At 38.8% G+C, this 27,008-nt stretch overlaps 1 protein-coding gene across 1 annotated transcript in view; it reads right to left on the bottom strand.

Moving 5' to 3' along the window:
- Positions 1–14,411: 14,411 nt before the first annotated feature.
- LOC119787452 (Fc receptor-like protein 5) overlaps positions 14,412–27,008 on the bottom strand; it is a 136,289-nt gene continuing 123,692 nt past the window's right edge. Inside the window, exons 20-21 of the mRNA XM_038291325.1 lie at positions 16,525–16,584; positions 14,412–15,208 (exon numbers count right to left, since the gene is read on the bottom strand). Coding sequence (XP_038147253.1) covers positions 15,201–15,208; positions 16,525–16,584 — 68 coding nt within the window. The 3' untranslated portion in view covers positions 14,412–15,200. The remainder of the gene's footprint in view (positions 15,209–16,524; positions 16,585–27,008) is intronic.

Here is a 27,008-nt window from a genome sequence, read left to right as displayed (position 1 = left end):
TGCCCTCTGGAAAGAGGTTCCGCAGCATCCGCTGCAGATCCACCAGGTTCTGCAACAGCTTCTTCCCCACTGCCATCAGACTGTTGAACCTTTGATCCACAAACCGAACTCTGCACCTATTGCACATTATCGGGCATCAATGCTGCTGAACGTTTAACTTTTAGCCCTTTAAGTTCATCTAATTTCTATTCTCAACCGGCGGAAAAATAACGCATTTTTGCACAAATGCCTACCTGCACTGAACCATTGCAATTTGCACACTGTCTTTATCCACTGCACTGTTTACACTTTGACCACTGCTGCACTTTTTGTATAACAATCCGGAAAGGTATTCATCTCATTTGAAATATCAATGCAATGTTCATAAGCTGTATGCAACACACTTTCGTTCTGTATGCACTCTGTGCATACAAAATGACAAATAAAGAAGTCTAAGTCTAAGCATCTAGTGCATGTAGTGCTTATAAGATTTGTAATAATGTAGCAAGAAATGCTGCTGTTCTCTTTAAACAAAATGAGCCCTGAAGCTCACATTAAGCATAAAAAAGAGCATGCATATTTTTGCAAAGGACCAATGAAACTGAAGAATAGTGTCCCTACCAAAGTTGAAATCAAACCTACGCCCTTGCTAGTAGTGTATATGAAAGCTTTCTAGTAGTGTATATGAAAGCTTTCTAGTAGCGTATATGAAAGCTTTCTAGTAGCGTATATGAAAGCTTTCTAGTAGCGTATATGAAAGCTTTCTAGTAGCGTATATGAAAGCTTTCTAGTAGCGTATATGAAAGCTTTCTAGTAGCGTATATGAAAGCTTTCTAGTAGCGTATATGAAAGCTTTCTAGTAGCGTATATGAAAGCTTTCTAGTAGCGTATATGAAAGCTTTCTAGTAGCGTATATGAAAGCTTTCTAGTAGCGTATATGAAAGCTTTCTAGTAGGGTATATGAAAGCTTTCTAGTAGTGTATATGAAAGCTTTCTAGTAGCGTATATGAAAGCTTTCTAGTAGCGTATATGAAAGCTTTCTAGTAGTGTATATGAAAGCTTTCTAGTAGTGTATATGAAAGGTAAAGCTTTTCATTAGTTTATATGAACAGTTCTCACTACTGTGTATGAGAGCTTTTGAGTAGGTTATATAAGAGGTAAATGTTTTCACTAGTTTATGTGAGAGCTTTTCACTAGTGTTTATGCCCGTTTTTCAGTATATTATATGGAAGTGTTTAATTTAATATGTGTATATGCAAGTTAATTCTGATTTATGTCCCTGAGGGCACCTCATAAGTCCCTCCCTGATGCAATGGAGAAGATGAATTGAAGGTCTAGGTCTTGAATCCTGTCTGTGAATGTGCACGCCGCCCATTGCAGACTAATCCTCCCTCCAACCGAACAAAAAAACAATAAAACTCTTTTTACATACTCGAATTATACAAATAAATTCTTCTTCATAAACTTAATATGTTAACCGGATAACAGTTTATGACTCTCCGCCAAAAGAAAAAGTACAACATGATGAAAATGCAGAAAAATAAACACAAAACTTACCAAAACCGATGTATCTTAGTTCTCATAAAATCCCTGTTTGTTCCCGACCAGGTAAATTATGTTTTGTTTTACTATACAGGTGCTGGTCATAAAATTAGAATATCATGAAAAAGTAGATTGATTTCAGTAATTCCATTTAAAAAGTGAAACTTGTATATTATATTCATACATTACATACAAACTCATATATTTCAGATGTTTATTTTGTTTAATTTTGATGATTACAAATGACAACAAATGAAAATCTCAAATTCATCATATCAGAAAATTAGAATATTGTGAAAAGGTTCAAAATTGATGGCCCCTGGTGCCACACTCTAATCAGCTAATTAACTCAAACCACCTGCAAAAGCCTTTAAATGGTCTTTCAGTCTAGTTCTATAGGCTACACAATCATGGGGAAGACTGCTGACTTGACAGTTGTCCAAAAGACGACCATCGACACCTTGCACAAGGAGGGCAAGACACAAAAGGTCATCGCTAAAGAGGCTGGCTGTTCACAGAGCTCAGTGTCCAAGCACATTAATAGAGAGGCGAAGGGAAGGAAAATATGTGGTCGAAAAAAGTGTACAAGCAAGAGAGATAACCGCACCCTGGAGAGGATTGTGAAACAAAACCCATTCAAAAATGTGGGGGAGATTCACAAAGAGTGGACTGCAGCTGGAGTGAGTGCTTCAAGAACCACCACACACAGACGTATGAAAGACATGGGTTTCTGCTGTCGCATTCCTTGTGTCAAGCCACTCTTGAACCACAGACAGCGTCAGAAGCGTCTTGCCTGGGCTAAAGAGAAACAGGACTGGACTGCTGGTGAGTGGTCCAAAGTCATGTTCTCTGATGAAAGTAAATTTTGCATTTCCTTTGGAAATCAAGGTCCCAGAGTCTGGAGGAAAAGAAGAGAGGCACTTCATCCACGTTGCTTGAAGTCCAGTGTAAAGTTTCCACAGTCAGTGATGGTTTGGGGTGCCATGTCATCTGCTGGTGTTGGTCCATTGTGTTTTCTGAGGTCTAGGGTCAACGCAGCCACATACCAGGAAGTTTTAGAGCACTTCATGCTTCCTGCAGCTGACCAACTTTTTGGAGATGCAGATTTCATTTTCCAACAGGACTTGGCACCTGCACACAGTGCCAAAGCTACCAGTACCTGGTTGAAGGACCATGGTATCCCTGTTCTTAATTGGCCAGCAAACTCTCCTGACCTTAACCCCATAGAAAATCTATGGGGTATTGTGAAGAAGATGCAATACACCAGACCCAACAATTCAGAAGAGCTAAAAGCCACTATTAGAGCAACCTGGGCTATCATAACACCTGAGCAGTGCCACAGACTGATCGACTCCATGCCACGCCGCATTGCTGCAGTAATACAGGCCAAAGGAGGCCCAACTAAATACTGAGTGCTGTACATGCTCATACTTTTCATGTTCATACTTTTCAGTTGGCCAACATTTCTATAAATCCTTTGTTTTTATTGGTCTTCAGTAATATTCTAATTTTCTGATATGATGAATTTGAGATTTTCATTTGTTGTCATTTGTAATCATCAAAATTAAACAAAATAAACATCTGAAATATATGAGTTTGTATGTAATGTATGAATATAATATACAAGTTTCACTTTTTAAATGGAATTACTGAAATCAATCTACTTTTTCATGATATTCTAATTTTATGACCAGCACCTGTAATATTGACTTTTCCTGTTTCCTCCGCTCTCTCCTTCAGGTCTGTGTACTGCAGCGCTGCGCCTCTAACGCTGGTTCCTTAAAGGAACAGCGACGTTATGTTTTCTGCCTACAGACTTTTAACCAACTACCTATCCCTATTTATGTTAGATTTTAACATGGGTTAAAAATAACATAGATTAAAATTATTTGATTTTTTTAAGTATTAAGTCACTACATAGTCCACCACAGTATGAGAAGAAAAAGCCTCTCACCCTTTGACCATATGCAGCAACACAACAACAGTGGCAGGATAATTAGGATAAAGAAAACGATTCCAGTATTGGTCCAAAGATAATACCGTTATTTCTATCTGTAAAACAGTCAGAATATCAGGTTTTGGTCAGCAATCAGTTTTGACCTTTAGAAAAGTCTAATATCTATTATATTTGGAAAGTAGCTTTTAAATCACTGGAAATTAAACCAAGGTAATGGACAGAACACCTTTTACTAACAATATAAGAATCTCAGATTCTCAGAAATTCTTCATTGTTCTGAATTTATGCTAATTACAAAAAAAGGTCCCTATAATCAAACATTGCACTAAATCATATATGATCTTGAGATTTGGGATTAATCTCTGGATGTTTCAGGTAATGATTTGATATTTAAAGGTAAAATTTTGGTGTTATTTGTCACTTATTTTTCATGGTAAACTTAGAAAGGATGGCTTAATCTTATCAAAATATAAAAAAAAATCTATAAAACAAAAACTATAAGCTTTGTGTGTCAGCTGGATATAAACCTGTTATCTGATCTATTTTAGCTCCTAATCTGAAACAAAATCACAACATGTTTCCATTTTAAGTTCTCAGCAGAATTACATTTAAACATCATTTCTGATCCTGGTCTTCAGTGTTGAAGTCAGAGATCTTTGTTAAAGTTATTCTGCTCTCATTTATCTCATACTAAGAAAATATAAAACCAAAAAAGAATTCTCCACAAAATGTGTCGTATTCAGAGCAACTAAAATAAACATTTCTATCTGCAGTTAGAGAAGTTAAAAAATTTAAAAAGTTAGAGAAATTGTTTGTTCTAAAACCCTCCACAGGATTAATTGTAATTAATTAACTATTTACCATTAGGTAATCAAGTAATCAGTCTGTTTAACATGCCAACTGGTAAAAGAAAAACTAACTCTGAGCAGGAAACAGGTCAAAACTATACAACATATATAATAATTTGGATGATTTAAGATGAAAATTCTTCTTTGTCTGTAAATGTTCTCCAACTAGAACTCCTCAGGTGGCAGTTTTAGCTTCAACTGAATCAGATCATGAAAACATATTTTATGAAAAAGAACTTTTGCTAAGCATTCATCCTGATAGTGTTTACTTTGTTCTTTTTGAGCATGAACAGATATTCTTACTAATTGCAATCAATAGACATAAACTCTGCTGTGCAGCCTCACCATCATCTAACAAACTCTGGCAGCTTCAGCTCCTGCCTCAGTGAAAACCAAAGTTCATATTTATTCTAAGCGCTACTCAGCTGTTTCCCTCTTGGCATCAAACATTTTGTTCTGCTTTTCACACTCGATCTGGACTTTCTATCTTTCTTTTCATATCTCTGGTCGCTTTGTTCCATTACTCTCTGGTTTACTCATGCACACATGGACAATACTGTACATCCACTAACGTGATCTTATGCTAAATATTAAAAAAATAAAGTTTAAACAAATAGAGCAAAACAAAGAGAAAAGGCAGAAATAAAATACAATAAGCCAAAAAGGCACCATAATTTATTCCAAAAGTCTTTGTAAACAAAGAAGTTTGCTGACATAAAAAAATTGTAGAGCCAAAGTTTGTGACAGCCTCCCTTCAAGAGGAGATGCTAAATCTAAGGAATGAAAGACAAAAATAAAATCTAACAACAGTGAATTATTATGTAGTTAAATTTTTTGGGATTCTCCTTACTTAAAGTGACAAAAAGTTTTACCATCTCAAAGTTCCAGAGCTCTAATATATCTATTTTTTATATCATGCTTTATCACATCTGGGATCACAAGAGATGTTGGTTTTATTTCTCAGTTTTGTCAAAGCAGTAACATAGACTAAAAGGTCATATTGATACACAAAAAGCATTTTTTTTTTTTTTTTTTTTACATGTAATTCACAGTTTCTGCCACTGTTGTCCACCTTACCCGTCTGCTATTGCTGCCCCTGGCTGACTAATCCACTTTAATTAGCAAGGAATCATGGGATAAGTTACGACTCAAAGGAATCGGGTAAAAAACTCAGCCTAGAATGGCTGCCTTCAAAAAGTGCAGCCCCTTAATGTAGACTTATACTTAGACTTTAACTGCCAACTTTGCCTAACCTGAACTGATTGTAAATATAATGGACAGCATTATAGTTGCAAATTGGTGAAAGATATTCAACATTTAAAAAACAAGGATCCTTGAATGAACAGAGATAAACTGACCTGCAGACCAGACAAACTTTGCTTCACTGTATTTAGTGTAAAACACTGGTTCTCCTCTTCCTGCTCTGCACACATATCCTGCTGTGTGATTCTGTCCATTAATGAGGTAGGAGTTCTGTTCAGTCCAGTTGGTTCTGCCAGTCAGCAGCTCTAAGCTGTAGAAGCTGCTGGATTTTGTTGGAACCACTTTATACCAGAAGAACCTCCATCCTGCAGATGGATGCTCCAACCCCCCACAGCTCAGAGTCACTGAGGCTCCAGGACTCAGCCATGATGGAGACACAGAGAGGACAGGCTGAGGTTTATCTGATGGAGACACAGAGAGGACAGGCTGAGGTTTATCTGATGGAGACACAGAGAGGACAGGCTGAGGTTTATCTGATGGAGACACAGAGAGGACAGGCTAAGGTTTATCTGATGAAGACACAGATAATCAGAGGTAGTCATGATCTATCATAGTTTCTATTCTTTATTCTTGTCCTTCTTTTGATTAATGCAAAGTTAATTACCTTCATGTTTAGGAAAAGTAAGGCTACGTTCACACTGCAGGCCTTAATGCTCAATTCCGATTTTTTTGTGAAATCGGATTTTTTTGCATGTCCGTTCACACTTCCAAGTATATGCGACTTGTATGTGGTCTACTGTGTGAACTGAAAGCGTTCAACCGAAGTGTCCCGCATGCGCACTCGAGGACGCGATGACGTCACATGTAGCAAGCGTCCTCAGTGTTTGCGGAAGTAAACATGACTCGTAATACTGCAGCGTATATTGCGTTCTTTAAGTTCTTCTCCAACAGGAGCAGGCACATTACGAATGAAATCTTTTTAAGAAGATCAAAAAGAAAGAGAGCCAGATTTCTTGCAATGGCGTTTTGTGGGGCAGTAATAGCAACGTCCGTACAGAGCTCTCACTTTCTCTCCATTGACTGCTCTCTGTGTTATCTTCCGCCATGGTTGTTAGTTTTTCCCACCTCCGCTTAGTAGGACGCAGATTAGTAACGTTTAGTAACATTTGTCAAGTATCAATGACGTGTAGGTCGGATGAATGCGACCTGGCCGTACAGACACAGGTCGTATTTGAAAAGATCAGATACGTATCGGATTCAGGACCACATATCCAAGTGGCCTGGGTCGCATTTGAAAAAATCCGATCTGTGTCGTTCAGACTGTCATAAAAAGATCAGATACAGGTCACATATGGGCAAAAAAATCGGAATTGGGTCACTTCAGGCTGCAGTGTGAACGTAGCCTAAGAGTCACATTAGCTGACTGATTCAATATTTTAGACCTAGCTTTTAATTACTGATCATTTTATAGGGGTGTTAATTCATAAACATTTAAGCCAATTACCACAAAAAACTACTAAAGTTGTATATTTTTGTCTTATTGTTTTTCTAAATAAAACATTTTAGAGGCTTCACAATATATACAGTAAACACATTACAACAAACAACCAGGATGAACAATAATACAATGATTTAATATTAATTTAAATTGGCTTTTGGTTCTAGTTGAGCAGTGGTATCAGGTGGGTTTTAAAAAATGTTGTTCTAATATGTTCGATAGTCTAATATGTTTATTTTTTGCTATTCTTTTACTACCGTTTTATTGTATATTTTATTGCCTACTTATGTTTTTTAATTATTTTATTGTAACAAACTTTATGAATTGTTTAACAAAATGTTGTTTCACTAAATAAACCTAAATTCCAAGATATTTTCTAAGCTCCTGCAGAGAAAATGCTATCAAAGTTCTCATTATTCCTTTTATAAAAATGCGAAAACTTTGGCTGTTTGAGTTAAATTACATTGACATCATTCTTAATAAAACAGTCTAGAAATGTTTTTTTATGGTTTTTTTATCAAAACCTTGTCACAGTCAATTTTATGAGGGATTGTTTAACTTTTAATACTTTATTCTCTTTAGTTAAAAATTCTAAATTTTCTGTTTTGTCTCTAATAGCATTAATTACATAAATCTTAATTTTTCAAAGTCATCAGAAAATAGAATCTGAGGAGAATAACAGATTTGTGATATCAGAGCCGCATCACTGATTACAGCTCTAACTGCTGCCTTTAACACTGTTGACCTCAATATCTGAATCCATCCATCCATCCATTCATCCATCCATCCATCCATCCATCCATCCATCCATCCATCCATCCATCCATCCATGGACTATGGATGAAAGGCAGGGTAAACCCTGGACAAGTCTCCATTCCATTGCAGGGTAACACAGAGACACACACTCAACCCTAAGGACAATTTAGAGACACCAGTTAACCTATTAGTCATGTTGTTGGACTGTGGGAGGAAGCTGGAGTACCCAAAGAGAACCCATAAAAGCACAGGGAGAACAAGCACACATGCAGTGTTGGAGGCTGGAGAAGTTCCACCCTTCTCCAGCAGAGTCCGCCGTGGATCCTCCTGAGCAGAGCCTCCTGCACAGCTGCTGCTCGTTACCATCATCAGAGGATCCACTACTTAAGCTGTCTTCAGACCTTGCCTCAACGCCGCAGTGTTGATCCAGTTGGTTAGCACCTAAGCCTAGAACCTCTGAGAACCTTTTGTTGACTTTTGAATCCAAGCTGGATTCTAACGTTATCTCTGTCTTTCCAGGAAACCAGTTTTTTCCCGCGAAGCTCTGGAAGAGCTTAACCTGCCGAGCCTGCCCTCTGAGCCAAACCTGAAGACTCCCTCTGGTTTTCTATGCAGCTCTGGACCAAGAGCTGGAAACACTAACCAAGGTCGGCTACCTCCTGAGAAGCAAGACGCTGAAACAGCTAGCGGACTCTGCTACCAAACCTTCTCCAGTTCCAACAACCTCCCTCTCCAAGCTTCATTCAAGGACCCACAAGGTACAAGCCAGAAACAATCCTAAAGACAAGTTCCTAAGTGCTCCGCTAACTAAACTGTCCTCCACACAGACTCCGGTGTACCTGTCTCCCAGAACCAGAACCCGTTCATTGTGCTTGTGAACAATAAACTCTGTTAAACCTTTGGAACTGTTTCCGTCTAGTGGTGTTCTGCATCATTGGGTCACATTTGAGAACCAATCATGACATGCAGAAAGACCCTAGGCCAAGAATTGAACCCAGGACCTTCTTCCTTCAAGGCTTCTGGGCTACAACAGGCACCATGATGCTGCACAATATCCTAACATCACACCTATATATATTGAGTATATCATTATTTACAGGAATATATTATAAGGACATTTTTGTTTGTTTTATCCTGGCCATTTTATGTCTGTTTTATTTGTAATCAAAGATTAGATAAATACAGTTAGAAGAAAATCAGCTCTGTGGTGACTCCTTTACTGAATGCTCACACTTGTAGAAACCTTCATCTGACTTTGACACTGCAGAGATCTTCAGCTCCTCTCTGCTGTCATTTTGGATCAGTTTGTTATTGTGATAGAAAAACACATTGGAGAGTTTTTGCTCTTTATATCTGCAGCTCAGAATAACAGGATCTCCCTCAGTCACAGGATGGGCGGGGCTCACCAGGATGATACTATAATGTTTATCTGTAAAACAGTCAAGATAATCAGAAAACTGTGATCTCATTTCAACACCTCTGAAGCTATCACCTTATTGTTTTTAATTAATTTGTAAAACAGAATTTGTAAAGAAAAAAAATGAAATACTGTAGATCCAAATCCTATCAGTAGCCATGTCTGTTCCAGCTGTATCATCATTAGAATTTCTTTGAGTATTATGTCTTCAGTACAGGGGCCATAACAGGGGCCATGGCATGATCTACAGGGGCACTGGCCCCCATTGGCCCCTGTCTAGAACTGCCCATGACTGTCAGGTTTTAGACATTCCAACAGAAAGGTTTACATCTGGCCTTTATATTAAGTTTAGAGAAACACTCACCTCTTATAATGTCACTGTGATCTAATCTCTTTCCTGATTATTGATGACTGTTGGCCTTTTTTCCATCTGTTATTGAAAATGTCATCCCCCTTCCAAATCTGGCAGTGTACTGATGCCTTTCTGTAATAGGGGAACTGTGGAGGAAGCTCAACAATAGGTACTTGGCGCATGGGAAGAGGCTTCGCAGCATTCCAGCAGATTCCAAAACAGCTTCTTCCCCGCTGCCATCAAACAGCTGAATGTTAACAAAACTGAAAAAAGAGAAAAAAAAAAACTGGAAAAAAGCTATGGAAAAACCCCCAACTGTAAATCATGTCACAGTCTCTGCATCAAACTGACCTTATCAAAGCATGTTTTTGCACCATGTTTTTTTTCTCCCAATGTTTACATCTGATACTACATTACTGCTGCACCTTAAGAACTGGAGATGTCATGAGAGCTGTACAAAACAAAATTTTGTTTTGTATTGTGACGACCCCCTCTGTCCAGTAGGTGTTGTCATGTCACTGTTTGTTTTTGTTCTTTCCAGGAAGCGGGTAGAGGGGCTGCTAATTGATAGCACCTGATGGCTGTCAAATAATAAATTCCAGTCAGTCACTGGCTCTACTTGATTTGGCCTCCCGACCAGACCGGAACAGGCAGCATTGATCCACACTTCTCTTTGGCTGGCTGAGCAGTTCTTCCATGACATAATTGGGAGAAAATTAATTATTCTTTGACTCCGCTCGTCTGTCTCTCATTTTTGTCGGTTCCTATATTTTCCTATATGACAAAATGGGGGCTTGTCAGTTTGAATCCAGATTGGAGATCAGCTCTCAGGTAGTGTGTTTTGAGCTGTAAACTCTGACTTGTAGGGGTACGTTGATGAGCGTGCTTTGTTAGTGGGTGAAGCAGCCACTGCATATCTGTTTTGAGGGAGTGTTTTTGTGTAGCAGTTTAGGTGAATGCTCCCACACAATTTGTAGTAAGTCGCGGTGGTTCTGTCCCTGTTAGGCTTAACAACTTCCCTTATGGAGTGTGTTGAGGGGGAGGGTTTAGTGTGGTGTGTACGTGGATAGAGCAGTTGTCTCGGGAACACATCTGGAGTTGCAGGATGGTCGCCAGTTATTGGTTGCTTTTCTGGACTCTTGGGCGTTAGTATATAAAAACCCACTCTGGAAACAACCGAAAACTAGGGGGGAGATTAGTTAGATCCTGGTTAGGCAGTTAGAGAGACGGGGTCACTGTGACACTGTGGCTGTTTTGGGATTGTGGGAGCTTATAGTGCTACTGTTAGGGTTGGAACTAAGGTGTTGTGTGAATAATTGTTATTGTCATGGCTGCTGTTGACAAGTTTTTGCAAGATCCGTCTCAAGAGGGGTTGGAGTGCTGCACACATGAACAATTATTAAAGATCGCTGAACATTTTAAATTGGAGGTCAGTGATAAGTGGTCTAAGGAGAGTATTAAAGCTATCATTAAAGCTAATCTAACTGACTCAGGTGTGTTAGGACCAGCTAAGTTTCAGGCTACTGGGACATGGTTGGACACTGAGGTTTTTTAAACTAGCTTGACTGTTGAACAAAAGCGGGAGCTGCTTTTGCTGCAGGCTGGCATAGAACAGCAAAGATTATATGAAAAAATTAGAGTTGGAAGAAAGTAGATTGAGTTAAATTATTGAGGGCCACGTTGCCCTTGATGCTTCCGATAGGCAAAACTCTAGCTCGTTTGATGTTGGCAATAATCTGCATTTATTTCCTCAGTTTTCTGAATGGGATCTAGATACATTCTTGCCCCTGTTTGAGCATGTTGCTGATAGTAGAGGCTGGTCTGAGCCGGACCGGACACTGCTTTTACAGTGTGTTCACAGGCAAAGCACAAGAAGCATAGCCTACGCTGCTCTCCCAGTGAATGACAGTTGGCTTTATGCCACTTTGAAGAAGGCTGTTTTAACAGCTTATGAGTTAGTACCAGAGGCTTAGCGACAGAGGTTTCAGACATGGCAGAAGGGTGGGAAACAAACCCATGTTGTGTTTGGATGGATGGATTTCAGGTGGGCATGTTTATTTGGATCAGACTGACATATGTCATTATTGCAAAGCCAGGTGCCATTGGAAGCGTGAACGCCTTAAATGGGGTGCTCAAGTGAAATCTACTGCTTATGCTGACTCTGAAAAACATGCTGGTTTTGTTTCCTCTAAGCTAGTGTAAGTGGGACGGAAGTACACTTTGGACAAGGAGGATTTTTCACTTTTTGTTTCTGAAGGCCATGTGTCCATAGTGGGGAGTAAAGCTACAGTGTCATAAAGGGATATTGGGGCTTTTAATTCATATATTGTGAGCACCAATACTGGTGACCATGTTTCGATGCGGGGAATGGGACTGGTGGAACCAGTTCCACTGCATAGATTTACATTGACAAGTGGATTGGTTCAGGGAGAGGTTATTATGGGGGTGCCCCCTGCACCTCCTCTCGAGGGGGTGGATTTAATCTTAGGCAATGATCTTGCTGGTGGCCGGGTGTGGGCCGATTGTCCGCTACCTGCACCCATAGTAACTTTTTACCCTGGTTTTGGGAAGTTGGATGAGAGTGCAGATTTTTTCCCTGGGGTTTTTACAGCTTGTGCAGTGACACGAGCTATGCACCATGCTGAATCTGCATCTGTTCCTGACCATGAAGGTGGGGGAGCAGAGGAAAGTGATTTTTTTTCTGCGTATATTTCCCTGATTCTCTTTTGTCTGTTTCTCTTAGTGACCTGATGACAGAGCAGGGAGCAGATTCTTCTCTTCATCATCTATTTGATCAGGTTTTCATGGAGGAAGAGTGTGTGGCCAGTGGGTACATGCTGAAAGATGGATTGTTGGTACGGAAATGGTTGGTGCAAGGGGAAGGTTTTGTTGGTGACCCACTCTGGCAGACTGTTGTTCCCTCTAAATTTCGCAGTGAAGTGTTACGGTCTTCCCATGGTCAATCAGGGTATTTGGGGGTCCACAAGACTAACAATTATATCCTGCGGGGTTTTTTTCTGGCATCGGTTAAAAAAGGATGAATACATCAAAACCTGCCATACCTGTCAGATGACAGGGAAGCCAGACCAGAACATTAAGCCGGTTCCCTTGTATCTAATTCCGGCAATTATGCAACCCTTTGAGCATCTCATTATTGATTGCGTTGGTCCTTTGCCCCATTCTAAGGCTGGGAGTAATTATTTGTTAACAGTAATGTGTCAGACAACAAGATATCCAGCTGCATATCCACTCCATGCTATTACTGCTAAGACTGTGGTGAAGGCTCTGATACAGTTTATTTCTATTTTTGGTATTCCAAAAGTCATCCAGTCCGATCAAGGTTCAAAATTTCCTTCTCATTTGTTTGCTCAAGTCTTGAAATTTAAAGGTAAAACATTATCAGGCTTCTGCATACCATGCTCAGAGTCAAGGTGCTCTTAAGAGGTTCTACCAGACCCTCAAGTCCTTGTTGCATAGCTACTGTGTGGAGTTAAACCGGGATTGGGAGGATGGTTTACCATGGCTTTAGTTGGCCGCTCGTGAGGTGGTGCAGGAGAACACAGGTTTTAACCCAAATGAGCTTGTTTTTGGATATGCAGTACATGGGCCACTTAAACATTTGCATGATGCTGCGAGACCTTCACAACCTCCAACTAGGTTAATTGACTATGTCAATGGCTTTAGGCATTGTTTGTGTGTGGCGGTGGAACTGGCTAGGGAGAAATTGACCTCAGAAGAAAATTAAACGCATCTATGACCGTAAGGTGGAACGTCTGTTTTAGTCCTGGTGATCAGGTTCTTGCATTGTAACCAATTGTGAGCTCCCCTTTTCATGCTAGATTTACAGGACCATTTACAGTCCTGGGCAAGCTGTCAGATCAGAACTATCTGCTGTCAATGCCAAGGCATAGGAAGTCAGCACAACTTTGCCATGTGAATTTATTAAAACCATCTTACACTCGGGATTGACAGGTATCTGCCATTAAAGGAGAGGAGCCACAGGTTGAGAAGACAGTCTTAGTAGTTCCTACAGTGGGTGGTTTAGGATTCTTGTCTGCACTTGAGAATGATGGGGTAATTCCACCTAGTGAGAGTTTGTTGACTGGCAGTTTGAAAAATTCAGATGCACTGAGGAATCTGGTTTCTTTATTTGCACACTTGTCTCAGCAGGAGGGCGCTGAGTTGTGCTGCTGTGTTGAATGAATATCATTGTTTGTTTGGTGATGTGCCCTGTCAAACTCACTTAATGCAACATGATATTGATGTAGGTGAGGCCCAGCCAATTCGGCAGTGCTTTTATAGAATAACTGAAGAAAAGCGGAAGGTCTTGGATGGGGAGATTCAGTACACGCTTGATAATGATATTGCTAAACCCTCTGCATCTAGCTGGGCTTCGCCTTGTTTGTTGGTGGAAAAGGCTGACAAAAGTTTTAGATTTTGTACTGATTATCAGAAAGTGAACATGGTTACAAAACCTGATGCTTACCCTATGCCACGCATGGAAGACTGTGTTGATCAGGTTGGCTCAGCTCAGTTTGTCAGCAAGTTTGATTTATTGAAGAGTTATTGGCAAGTTCCATTGTCTGAGAGCTAGTGAGATTTCTGCCTTTATAATTCTCATTGGTCGGTTTTCTTACTTTGTTATGAGTTTTGGCTTGCGTAATGCACCAGCAACGTTCCAGTGTCTCATAAACATGGTTGCGTCTGGTTGTCCCATTTTTGTCAGTTCGTATGAGTGGGGCGTGACAGTATACACTCTGTGTATACAAAATGACAATAAAGTTTGTCTAAGTCTAAGTCAATTGCAAAGAGTTGAAGGTCTTTAATAAATATAAATATACAAAATACCAACGGGGACCCATAAAAAATGATCAGGAACAAAAAAGAACTGTTTTCTTTTTTAATAACAAGAAATATTTTTTACATACATTTTTGGTTAGTATGTAAAACACTTTAAATGTGCATGTTAAAATAAAAACTTTGTTTTTACTTACTTTCATTTAGCATGATAACTCTGCCCATTCACATCCAGAAATGACCCCTAATGGGAACATTAAACATTCACTTATTGACATACTACCTGCTGATTTTAACACGTCATAATAAGCATAGTTAACAACAAAATGATTATTGTGTTAAAATCTTAAAAAGCTGCAATCTCACCACAATTTATTTGCATTAAATCTTATTTTGCATAAATATACATTCAGCTTGTTTTTATTGGGTTAAAGAGTTATGGCAATGATTAGTAGCCGATGAAACAAATCTACAAAAAGTGTCCTGGTAAAACCAAGACTTTGAAGATGAAAATGGCTGAAAAGAAAAACAAAAAAAGCAAGACAAAGCAATATAAATCAAAGTTAAATGTTTGATAATATATGTCTACTTAAAAAAAAAATAATAATAAACTGAAGTGAAGTTTTGTCATTTAATTGAAAAGCTGATACTAAGATAAAATACCAGAAATAAACACATTTTTATGTGAAACATTGTGTTGCTGATAAAAGACAGGCTACCACAAAAGAAAAAAAAAACAACTAACAAAATCCACAGAAAAATGTTTAAAATTGTTGAGACATCTTTGTATGTCTGTTATTGTTTTCAAGGTGTTTCATAGAATAAACCGCTCCATGTGCTGCTTCTGGACTCTACATTCCTGTAAAGAAAAGGAAAAAGATTGAAAAAGTTTCTTTTTCGCCTTCATTTTTTGCAATCATCACTGTAAATTATGAGAGTTTGACAACGTTTCACATTTTAAAAGACTTGCAATAATTTAAACACTTTTGTGCTCATTGCTAAGAAGAAGAAAAACATTACTATGAATGTGCATCAGTAAACCATCAGAAAAAAACCTAATTATACAGTCATAAGAATTATAGATGATATAGAAGGACTATGAATAAACGTATATACCTTTCTGTTCATTTTTTCTTTTTCATTATGTTGAATTATCTATTAGCATTCACTCGATTCTAAGAAAAAATAAGATGTCAGTATTTTTCCAAAGTACAAAAACAAGTTCCTCATCTTTTGAACATAGACAGAGAGTTCCTCTAATTACTAGCTGAAGTTAAAGGCTAAATATTTCTCTAATTGCTCATTAAGTGTGGGAACAAAGACTTTATATGTCAGTTACAAGCATCTCTAATCTAAAGAAGCTCCTCGTATCATCTAACCACCAGCAACAGACTGACATATGGCTGCCCACATGTTGCTTTTAATTTTCTATGCTTTGCTGAATTAGTTTGTTTTATTTACTATTTTGTCACAAAGAAATACAAGAATTATACATCATATAGTTTTTTTTTTTTTGTTTGTTTGTTTGTTTGCAGGAATGGTTATTTGATGCTGTTTGATTTAGTTGCACATCTATTTATTTTTGTTAAATGACTTGAAAAGCATAACTTTTTAGATTTATATAGTTGTGCTTAACAATTTACATACCCTCCCATTAAAGAAAATGATACATTTCCACTAGTAATTCAAATAACACAAAACTGAAAAAGAATAAATGAATTAAAAATGATTAAATTGTTATTTTCGTGACGCTGATAACTAGCCTGATTACTCATTTCATTCACCTTCTTAGCTCCGCCCAGTTCTCATCACCGTTCATCTGATCCACCTGCTTCAGCTCTTGATTAACCAGCCTTTAATCAGTCAACAGTGCCAGATTATTCAAGCCTTAGGTGAGAGTGCTTTTTTATTTGCAAACGTCCTATATTTCATCACTAAATTTGTATTGTGTTGTATTTAAAGCTTAGTTAACAGGAAACCTTTTCAAAGTCTTCAACATTTTTGATCATAAAAAGTATGATGCATAAGTACTTTTACTAGTAACTTGTTACTGTGATTATGCAGTAACTAGGTTACTAACTTAGTTACTTTGTTAAGAACTAACTAGTAACATAACCAATTACCTTTTCTTTTATTTTTTTAAGTAATACTGCTGTTGGAGCTGAAAGCACCCACCTGTGGTTTCTGCTTCAATATTAGTGTAAACAGGATCTTCATCTGGGTCATCAGGGCTCCCTGTTAATGATAAAAAAATTAACAAAGAAAAGAATATCTAAAGCTGAAAAATGTTGAAGCATCTTTTCTCATAGCTGCTGATTCTGGTTTTCACAAGCAAACAAATATTGTTATTAAAGGACTATTTTATTATCCTGGCATAGGCTGGAATTATACCGTGTAGTATTCAAATTGAACTATATGTATAGATATATACATATCCTCCTTCCTACTGCCCACTTCGACTGAAATTTCTGACCTCATTCAAAAATCCAAGTCCTCAACCTGTTCTCTTGACCCCCTCCCCACAGCTCTGGTCAAAACCTGTCTTACCTCCCTCCTCCCCTTCATTACTTCCATTATTCATTCCTCACTCTCCTCTGGTATTGTTCCTTCACTTTTCAAAACTGCATCTGTCTCCCCGATTCTGAAAAACCTGGTTCTGATCCCGCTAACTTTAATAATCTTCTTACCATTTCTAATCTTCCCTTTATCTCTAAAATACTTGAAAAAATTGTGTCTGCTCAACTCCACACCTTTCTTACCCTCAACAGCCTTTACGAGCCTTTCCAGTCTGGTTTTCGCCCCTCTCATAGTACTGAAACTGCCCTAATAAAAATCACAAACGATCTCCTTATAGCTGCTGACTCTGGACTCCTCTCCATCCTCATCCTTCTCGATCTCAGTGCGGCCTTTGATACCATTTCTCATCCCATTCTCCTCAATAGATTATCCTCTCTTGGCATCTCTCACATCCCTCTTGACTGGTTCCGCTCATATCTCTCGACCGCACTCAGTTTATTCAGCTCAAATCCTTCACTTCGCTCCCTTCCCCTGTCACTTCTGGTGTTCCTCAAGGCTCAGTTCTTGGCCCCCTCCTCTTCATCACCTACCTTCTTCCCCTTGGCAGTATTTTCCGGAAATTCAACATTCATTTTCACTGTTATGCGGATGACACCCAGCTTTATTTATCCAGTAAACCCACTTCTTCACTCCCCCCCTTGTCCCTTACTAACTGCCAACTTGAAATTAAAGACTGGTTCACCTCAAACTTCCTTAAACTAAACAGTGATAAAACAGAACTCCTCCTCGCAAGGGCGTAGGAATATGTTTACAATTGGGGGGGACACATGTCGGAAATCTGAGATTCGTAAATATTCAACAGAAACATGTCTTAAGTACGCTACTTTAAAAAAAGGCTATTTAATCTTTTACTTTATTCCTTTATAAATGTGTCTTGCAAAAATAATGCATTTAAAATTTACATAATGCATTTGTTCATAAGATGTGAGCATATCACCAAACAAAATGACTGGAGTCTTTTATTAAGCAAAGGGAGATGTCTTTCAAGGGCTTCAGCCCTTGGCATATTTAGTGTCCGCATACGCACTAGAAAATCAAATATTTCAGTTGGATTAAAAACAATTCAGTAGGCCACAGAAGTGCAAAGTTTGATATGTTTTATTTTGTCAAACTTGCAATAATGGTCAAAAATGAATTTATATAGATTGACTGACAGAGGGAGCTGACAGTGTGGTGAAGAATTATGGACAGGGCGCTTTGAAGCATCTGGTTCAAAAACGCATTCTAAATCTTTGGTAGAAATCCATCTATCCTTCCATTTTCTGTACACCCTGTCCCTTAGTGGGGTCAGGAGGTGCTGGTGCGCCAGTCTGTCCCGACCTTTGGTAGAAATGGCGTCTTTAATTCCAATTTGCAGTACAGAACAGAGAAAACTACAGAGTTGTCAATGTTGTGTTAATCTGTTTATAGTCTAAAAAGAGGAGCCAGCAGTTTATTTGAGGAAATAAAGGTGCAGAAGTTAATTAGTTGGTTAATTAGTGGTTGTGCATCAGTTCGCTGCTAAGAATTAAAATTAATTCTCCCTGTGGTTTTAACTAACGATCAGGAGCACGGCAGATATAACATCTGTCCATTTCGGCGAATCAAAACCACACAAAAAATAAAAAATCCCAGACCGGGCTAATTTCAACACAAGTTGTGTAAGGTGACTGTTACTCACACTGACGTTTCTCTTTTTTAAAAATCTGAGTAAGTCCTACTGCTGTTTAAGCCTTTTAGTTGGTGGTGGCATTGTACTGAAATGAGATATATAAAAAAAAAATAACATTTTGGCTAGCGTGGCAAACATCTAGAGAAAGTTAGCAGTTAAATATTGGATGAGTGATCAGCCCAAGACTACAGAAGAGGATTAGGGCCACTGAAAAAAGTTAAGTGATTTTTAAATTTTATTTCAGTTTAATACAGGAAAAAAGTCAGAATTCTGACTTTTTTCTCAGAATTCTGACTTTTTTTCACAGAATTCTGACTTTAATCTCATAATTCTGACTTCTTTCTCAGAATTCTGACTTTTTTTCACAGAATTCTGACTTTAATCTCATAATTCTGACTTATTTCTCAGAATTCTGACTTTAATCTCAGAATTTTGGATCTTAATGTAGATGGGCACCATGAAGGTAGAGATGTGGAGCATTCAGCTTCACTGATAAAGATGTGAGTTGTTTGAGATGACCAGTGACATATTGGTGAAAAATTACAGAATTAGGCAACTTTTGATGTGCCCGAGGGGTCCCCCTTATAAATGGAGGAGCAGAAGGTCATTAAAACAAGAGAGCTAGTCTCTAAAACAGACATGGCTATGGCTTGATGCTAACATGTTTGTTGTTAAACATACTTTTGTTATATTACATTTGTGTTGTGTTTTCCAAATAGTGTAGAAAATGAATGGTGGGTTTATAATGTTTACCTTTTATGAGCAGGACAGGAAGCAGAGAAGTGTAGCATTACCTCCAACTAGTTAAACTCATAATTATGAAGTTATTCAACAAATTCCTCAAGTAAAAAAGTGCAACTTTTATTTTTTATTTTTTACCAGATTTGTTGATTAATTTCAAAATTATGTATTCCTTCCAAATTTCCAAATCTGAAGAATTTTTTAAACCAATATCTACATTATTTAACATTTAGTTTGTTTTAGCAGTACTTCCTGTTATATTTCTTTATACGTATATTTTACATTTTCTTGCACAGCAAGCTCAGCAGATTTGAAATTGTGTGCTTGTGTACAAGTAGTAAATCTTTACTCTAAACATATATTCTGGTTATTTTTTTAGTTAGACCTTCTTGTTTTTATATATCTGTATATTACCCCCCCCCCCCCCCCCCAACCCCGCCCCGCCCCCCAAAAAAAAACAAAAAAAAAAACACTGTAAATTGATTACAAATATTAATCATCTGTCAGATTTCTGAGAAAAAAGTCAGAATTCTGAGATTAAAGTCAGAATTCTGAGAAAAAAGTCAGAAGAAAAAAGTCAGAATTCTGAGATTAAAGTCAGAATTCTGAGAAAAAAGTCAGAAGAAAAAAGTCAGAATTCTGAGATTAAAGTCAGAATTCTGAGAAAAGTCAGAATTCTTACTTTTTTACCCATGTTAAACTAAAAAAAATTAAAAAATCAGTTAACTTTTTTTTTTCCAGTGGCCCTAATCCTCTTTCGTACAAGACTAAGGCTACGTTCACACTGCAGGCCTTAATGCTCAATTCCGATTTTTTTGTGAAATCGGATTTTTTTGCATGTCCGTTCACACTTCCAAGTATATGCGACTTGTATGTGGTCTACTGTGTGAACTGAAAGCGTTCAACCGAAGTGTCCCGCATGCGCACTCGAGGACGCGATGACGTCACATGTAGCAAGCGTCCTCAGTGTTTGCGGAAGTAAACATGACTCGTAATACTGCAGCGTATATTGCGTTCTTTAAGTTCTTCTCCAACAGGAGCAGGCACATTACGAATGAAATCTTTTTAAGAAGATCAAAAAGAAAGAGAGCCAGATTTCTTGCAATGGCGTTTTGTGGGGCAGTAATAGCAACGTCCGTACAGAGCTCTCACTTTCTCTCCATTGACTGCTCTCTGTGTTATCTTCCGCCATGGTTGTTAGTTTTTCCCACCTCCGCTTAGTAGGACGCAGATTAGTAACGTTTAGTAACATTTGTCAAGTATCAATGACGTGTAGGTCGGATGAATGCGACCTGGCCGTACAGACACAGGTCGCATTTGAAAAGATCAGATACGTATCGGATTCAGGACCACATATCCAAGTGGCCTGGGTCGCATTTGAAAAAATCCGATCTGTGTCGTTCAGACTGTCATAAAAAGATCAGATACAGGTCACATATGGGCAAAAAAATCGGAATTGGGTCACTTCAGGCTGCAGTGTGAACGTAGCCTAAGATGACTAAACCAAAAAGATTCAGTTTCTATATATGAAAGTGAACTGACAACAAATACGTTTTAAATAGGCAGCATCCCGACAGACCATTTTACCTCTTTCACAAGTTTCTGACTTCTGTATCGCTGTTTCCCTCCCTTCACTCTCACTCAGCAGTTCAGAGAGGGGAGGGGGAGTACAGTGACGTAACGCTATGCTGCGCCTTCAAAATAAAAGCACGCTAGTAAAAAAATGTCAAAATCTAATATTTTGCGGTACAATTTTTTGGGGGGGACATATCCACCTGGCTTTTATATTGGGGGGGACATGTCCCCCCGTCCCCCCCCGCTTCCTACGCCGCTGCCTCCTCGTTGCCACTAAATCCACCCTATCAAAAATCAAAAGTTTCTCACTACCCATTGACAACCTCTTAGTCTCCCCCTCCCCTCAGGTCAAGATTCTGGGTGTCATCCTCGACTCCTCCCTCTCCTTTCAGTCTCACATAAACAAAATTACCAGGTCTGCATACTTCCATCTTCGCAACATTAACCGTCTCCGTTCCTCCCTCACCACTTATACTGCCTCTGTCCTTATCCACAGCCTCATCATCTCCCGTATTGATTATTGTAATTCTCTTCTTTTCGGCCTTCCTCATAAATCTCTCCATAGACTTCAACTTCTTCAGAACTCCGCTGCTCGTGTCATCACCAGAACCCCCTCCTTCCATCATATTTCCCCTGTTCTTCACCAACTCCATTGGCTCCCAGTTCAATTCAGAATTCAATTTAAAATCCTTCTCTATACTTTCAAAGCCATCCATAACCTTGCTCCTTCATATCTGTCAGACCTCCTTCACATTGCCACCTCCTCCCGCTCCCTTAGATCCTCCTCCTCCATCCACCTCACTGTACCCCCAGCTCGACTTGTCACCATGGGGAGCAGAGCTTTCAGCCGCTCTGCTCCCCAGCTCTGGAACTCACTTCCTCCCGACCTCCGCAGTATTGACTCTCTCCCCTTATTCAAAGCCAGACTCAAAACCCATCTGTTCCAGCTCGCCTACCTGTGAATATACTGCTCTTTTACCTATCCATGATTGTTTTTTTTTTGTTTTTTATGTTCCTGTATCTGTATTTTGTATTTTCATCTCTTTTTATTTATCTTTTGTATTATTTGTAAACTGACCTTGAGTGTCAAGAAAGGCGCTGTTAAATAAAATGTATTATTATTATTAGATGTGGAAGGGCTCCCACAAAAATAAGTGTTGGCAAAAGGGAGGGAGAATGAGTACAATTCTAAGAGAAGATTGGGCCCCTGACTCCCATGTCAAGTTTTGTTTTACAGCTGGCGGAGTTAGCCGAATAATCAAACTCTTGGGAAATCTGGTCAGGGGGAACACGTAACAATTTTCACATCGTCAAAGATGGATGGATGGATGGATGGATGGATGGATGGATGGATGGATGGATGGATGGATGGATGGATGGATGGATGGATGGATGGATGGATGGATGGATGGATGGATGGATGGATGGATACATAATATATGCAATACATGTATATTACATTAATAATCAATTTATCACTATTGCCACATATTCAGATAGTGTGTGTGAGTGTTGTGATGGATTTGTATGATGATTTATATACATAATAGACTTTATACTGACTATGGAATGTGATGAGCCTATTTTTTTTTTTACATAAATTACAGTGATCTACTGATGCGATGAAACAGCAAGGGTGTGTAAATGTGATGAATTTATCTTTATTCTAAAAGTTTAAAGCCCCCCTGAAAATAAGAAAATCATCATTGTTCAATGCTGTAGTGCATGTACTGTTTACATTCCGTCTGGCCGAACTAACTGGTGTCTATGAATAAACAGAGATCAGTGGTTGTGATCTGTGGTTTTTCCTTGAATCTTAGTAAGGTTAAATATTAAAGTGTGCCGGTTTTTCTTGCTGAATAATTGTGATTGTTTAGAGGCTTTGTTCCATTCTTTGTGCTGAGATGTAGGGAAAGGAAGGAGGTTTGAAAAGGAGTATCCTCCCTAGGTTAGATAAGGGGGAAACACAGATAAATAGGTCCTTATTGTGTTTAAGATCCTCATGTCCTGTCTCTGGTGTGAATGGATAACATTTGTCTGAAATGAACATATATTTATGTCTTTTGATGGAGTGTTTCTCTTGGAAAGACTCGATATTCGTGTGTAAGGAGTCTTTATAATGCAAAGGTGGGGCAGGACCTAGTCAGAATCACACAGGGAGCTGTCTTTAGCTGTTCTGTCATTCTCCTCTGCAGAGAGAAATAAAACCTTTCCTTCCTTACTCTCAGTGCTCATTTTTACTCCACAAATTGGCGTCACGAGAACAGGATCCTTCACTGATCCGTCCGCTCGGTGGATTCTAGAAGAAGGGCTGATCACCAAAACCATATGGGTTTTTCCTCTATCTCAAATAGGCCATTTAAAGGAATAGTACACCCAAAACATGATTAGCCTTCATTTTCTACTCACCCCCATGCTGAACAACACTCTGGAGTACTTTTTTGATATCTCAAATGCATCTGGAGATCTGGGAGGCTTCTTGCTGTCTGCTGACATTCAAATAATGGAGGTCTATGGTGCCCGAGGCAGAAAGGTCCATAAAAGTCCACAAAAAACTTGTCAATATTCCTCCATACTGGTCGTTCAATGTATTCCAAGTGTCCTGAGTGGGTAGCATCCAGAATTTACTCGAAACGAAGTCATTTAGAATGTTTTTAGAGCATAAACAGTAGTGTATAGGATTTCCTGAAAGCACGCACATGCGCGCTCACGACGCTACGGAAGCCGGCAGACCAAACCAGCGCATTCAGCTCGGCAAAGAACTCATGCTCTTCCTCAACACTGAAGTCCTCAGACATTTTTCTTTCGTTGTTTCTTTCTTTGCACAGGTAAACAGCACATTTCTTCTTCTACGCTTGCATTATCGGCAGAGCAGACCCTGAATGCGCACTTTCATCTGGTTTGGTCTGCCGGCTTCCGTAGCGTCGTGAGCGCGCATGTGCGCGCTTTTAGGAAATCCTATACACTACTGTTTATGCTCTAAAAACATTCTAAATGACTTCGTTTCGAGTAAATTCTGGATGCTACCCACTCAGGACACTTGGAATACATTGGACGAGCAGTATGGAGGAATATTGACACGTTTTTTGTGGACTTTTATGGACCTTTCTGTCTCGGTCACCATAGACCTCCATTATTTGAATGTCAGCAGACAGCAAGAAGCCTCCCAGATCTCCAGATGCATTTGAGATATCAAAAAAGTACTCCAGGGTGTTGTTCAGCATGGGGGTGAGTAGAAAATGAAGGCTAATCATGTTTTGGGTGTACTATTCCTTTAAGAGAAGGAGGATTCTTCTGATGCACCGAGTGGATTGATCTCGACAGGAGGACAATAACTTCAGGAGACTGAGAGAGGAAGAAAACTAAAAAAAAACTCCTTTAAAGGTAAAAAATAAAAAAAATAAAATAAAATATTGTTATAACAAATAGTAGGCCTTAAATCTAGTGAGGGTAAGTCTTTTTTAGACCAAGGGTAAGTCTTTTTGAAAGACAGAGTTTTGAAATAGTAGGCCTTGAATTGGCTGAGGGTAAGTCTTTTTTAGATCAAGGGTAAGTCTTTTTGAAAGACTGAGTTTAGAAAAAGAAGGCCTTAAATAGGCTGAGAGTGAGTTTTTTAAAGAGAAATTGTAGGTCTTACTAAGGAAAAGTAGGCCAAGTGTTACAACAAAATAAAAAGAGAAAGCAATGATCCGGAGTAATTGTGAGCACTCAAAATAAGAAAAAGGAGAAAAAAAAGATAAATAAAAATATCTTTTAATAGAATATAACATATAATATAATAGAATATAACATATAATATAATGATAGGAACAACTTAAGAAAATTCACTGTTGTTCTATTTACTAATGCACATCTTTCTTTTTTTTTTTTACTCTTCTGCTTCGGCTGTTGTGGCTGCGGGTTCATCTCCAACGGCACCACTGAACACCTCCTGCCTTTATCCCAGTTTACCACAAGCCTGCTGCTCTCTGCTCAGCATCCACCTTATCAACTGAAGGCTACAAAAACTCTTCAAAGAGATGACGACTTTTATTACCCTGGTTCTCAGAGAGCCGAACCAGAGGAGGAAGACGACGGGGGGCGAACTGAGACCGTCATTTGACCCCCAACCAGACATACACCCAGACTTTAGTATCCCTGGGACCAACAGCGGGGATCCATCTATCACCTTTGCTCCATGGTCACTCAATAGGAGCCACTATCCACAACAGACTGCAAACAGCCCCGTATGGACCAGCTCTTCAATCAAGGAGGGGCCGCCGTAAGGACAATTTGAGTGACTGTGATAGAAAATGTGTGCAACAGGAAAAGAAAATAACAGACTGAGCCACAGCTGACTCTCCTCAAAAACTTACACTAAACTGTTCTCCATGCAAAACTCAGACAAGAACAGCTCTTCAAATGATGGTTGCTGCTACATCTGTGGCAAACCTGATCACTGGGCCAGAAACTGTCCACACAAAAAACGTGGGGGCAGAGGAGGATGTGGCAGAAGCTCAGTTCATCATGGGGGTCCACCAACCTACCGGGAGGCCAGAGAGGACAGAGAAGCTATTCTCAGCAAGGGGGATATCAGGCACAGAAGCGAGGTCACTCTACCACTAGTGAGGGAGCCGTTAGAGCGACGCCGGTTCCACAGACTGCAAGTAACACATACACACACACACACACACATAGTACATTATAGAGACATATATTTGTTTCCTGATAATTTTTTATGTTTTACTCCGGTGAGTTGCTGGTCTCATGTTTGAATTGATATTCCTTTCCATCTAATAATGGATATCCAGTAACTAAAACTCTCAATAACAGTTTGGTCAGGTTTTGTAGCATTCTGCTGCCTGAGGAAAGATTTTCTGCTTTTCTCTGCTGTTCACAGAGAGCAACTCTGACAGAGCGGTTTTTCAGCTCTACGAAAATTGTATCAATAACCGGATAGTGATATTCGTATCTAAAGGCTTATCTATCCATATGTTTGATTATATTCTTAATTTGAAACCAACTGATTGGGAAAACTATAGCTTGTTAAAACAAAATTGTCCTCTTTTTTAATAATTTTTTGTATTAATCTCTTGATTTCTTCAAACATTTATTTCTCTACTGAATCATTAATCTTTTTTTTATCTATCCCTAGATTTTTGAATTTTTTTGTAATTCTAATAATAGATTTGATATTGTGGCAAACTGATAAATTGTTTAACCCTTTCCTGAGCAGAAATCAGAGAAACGCTTTAGGTAATAGCACCTGAACCTTGTTAACTTAGATTTAACAGATATATCAGCTATATGGTAAATTCACTTTTATTACTGAAAGGTTTTCAAATAGCATAGATTTAAAAAAAGTAATTGCATACAGTATTCAGCCTATAATTTTTAGTTTGCCAAGACCAAGCAGTTTTTAACACATCTCAACCTCCAAATGTAGCTACTGTCTTCTTAGTAATTATGTGAAAAGAGCCTAAAAAAATCTGAAAATTTCTATTCCTGTTTATCTTTTTTTTTTTTTTTTTTTTTTTAAAGCACCCTTATCAGACGCGGAATTCTGTAAAACAGGAGGACATTTTAAGTGCAAATTTGATGGAGCCATTTAGCAATTAGAACTTTTGCTCTATCTATCGTCATCATTTTGAAGCAGGTGTTTGAGGAGCAGAACTTAAACTACTGAATATTTTCCACCCAGTTATCTGTTTTCTATACCCTACCAGCTTCTCCGTCAGTTTTGTTTTAGAGTGAGTTCCTGTCTTTATGTGTCATTACAAGAAATGCAGGCAGCAGAAAATGAAGCTCTAGCGGAAGTTCAATTGAAGAAACTCTGACTTATCTCCATCAATCAGAAGCTGATCCATCTCTGAAGCGAGACAATCAGCTTCGAACTACTCCACCACGAAGCCCAATCAGCGTCCTGCTTCCACTTTATAAACTCCCTCAAATCTCACCCCAGCCGCTATCCTGCAATCGCAATGTCGGATTTCGATTCAGACGACAATTAAATTTTCCCTGCTCGGAGAAGCTCCCGTCTAGCCGCTCTCATCTCCTTCTTCTGCGTTACACTCCAAGGGTATATTGCCAGGCTCCGACCTAGACTCTGCTCAGATGTCTCAACGAGCCTCCCTCT

This window comes from Cyprinodon tularosa, unplaced genomic scaffold (assembly GCF_016077235.1).
Source record: "Cyprinodon tularosa strain WSP-4 unplaced genomic scaffold, ASM1607723v1 ctg299, whole genome shotgun sequence".
Taxonomy (NCBI): Eukaryota; Metazoa; Chordata; class Actinopteri; order Cyprinodontiformes; family Cyprinodontidae; genus Cyprinodon; species Cyprinodon tularosa.
This window is presented reverse-complemented; position numbering and strand designations above follow the sequence as displayed.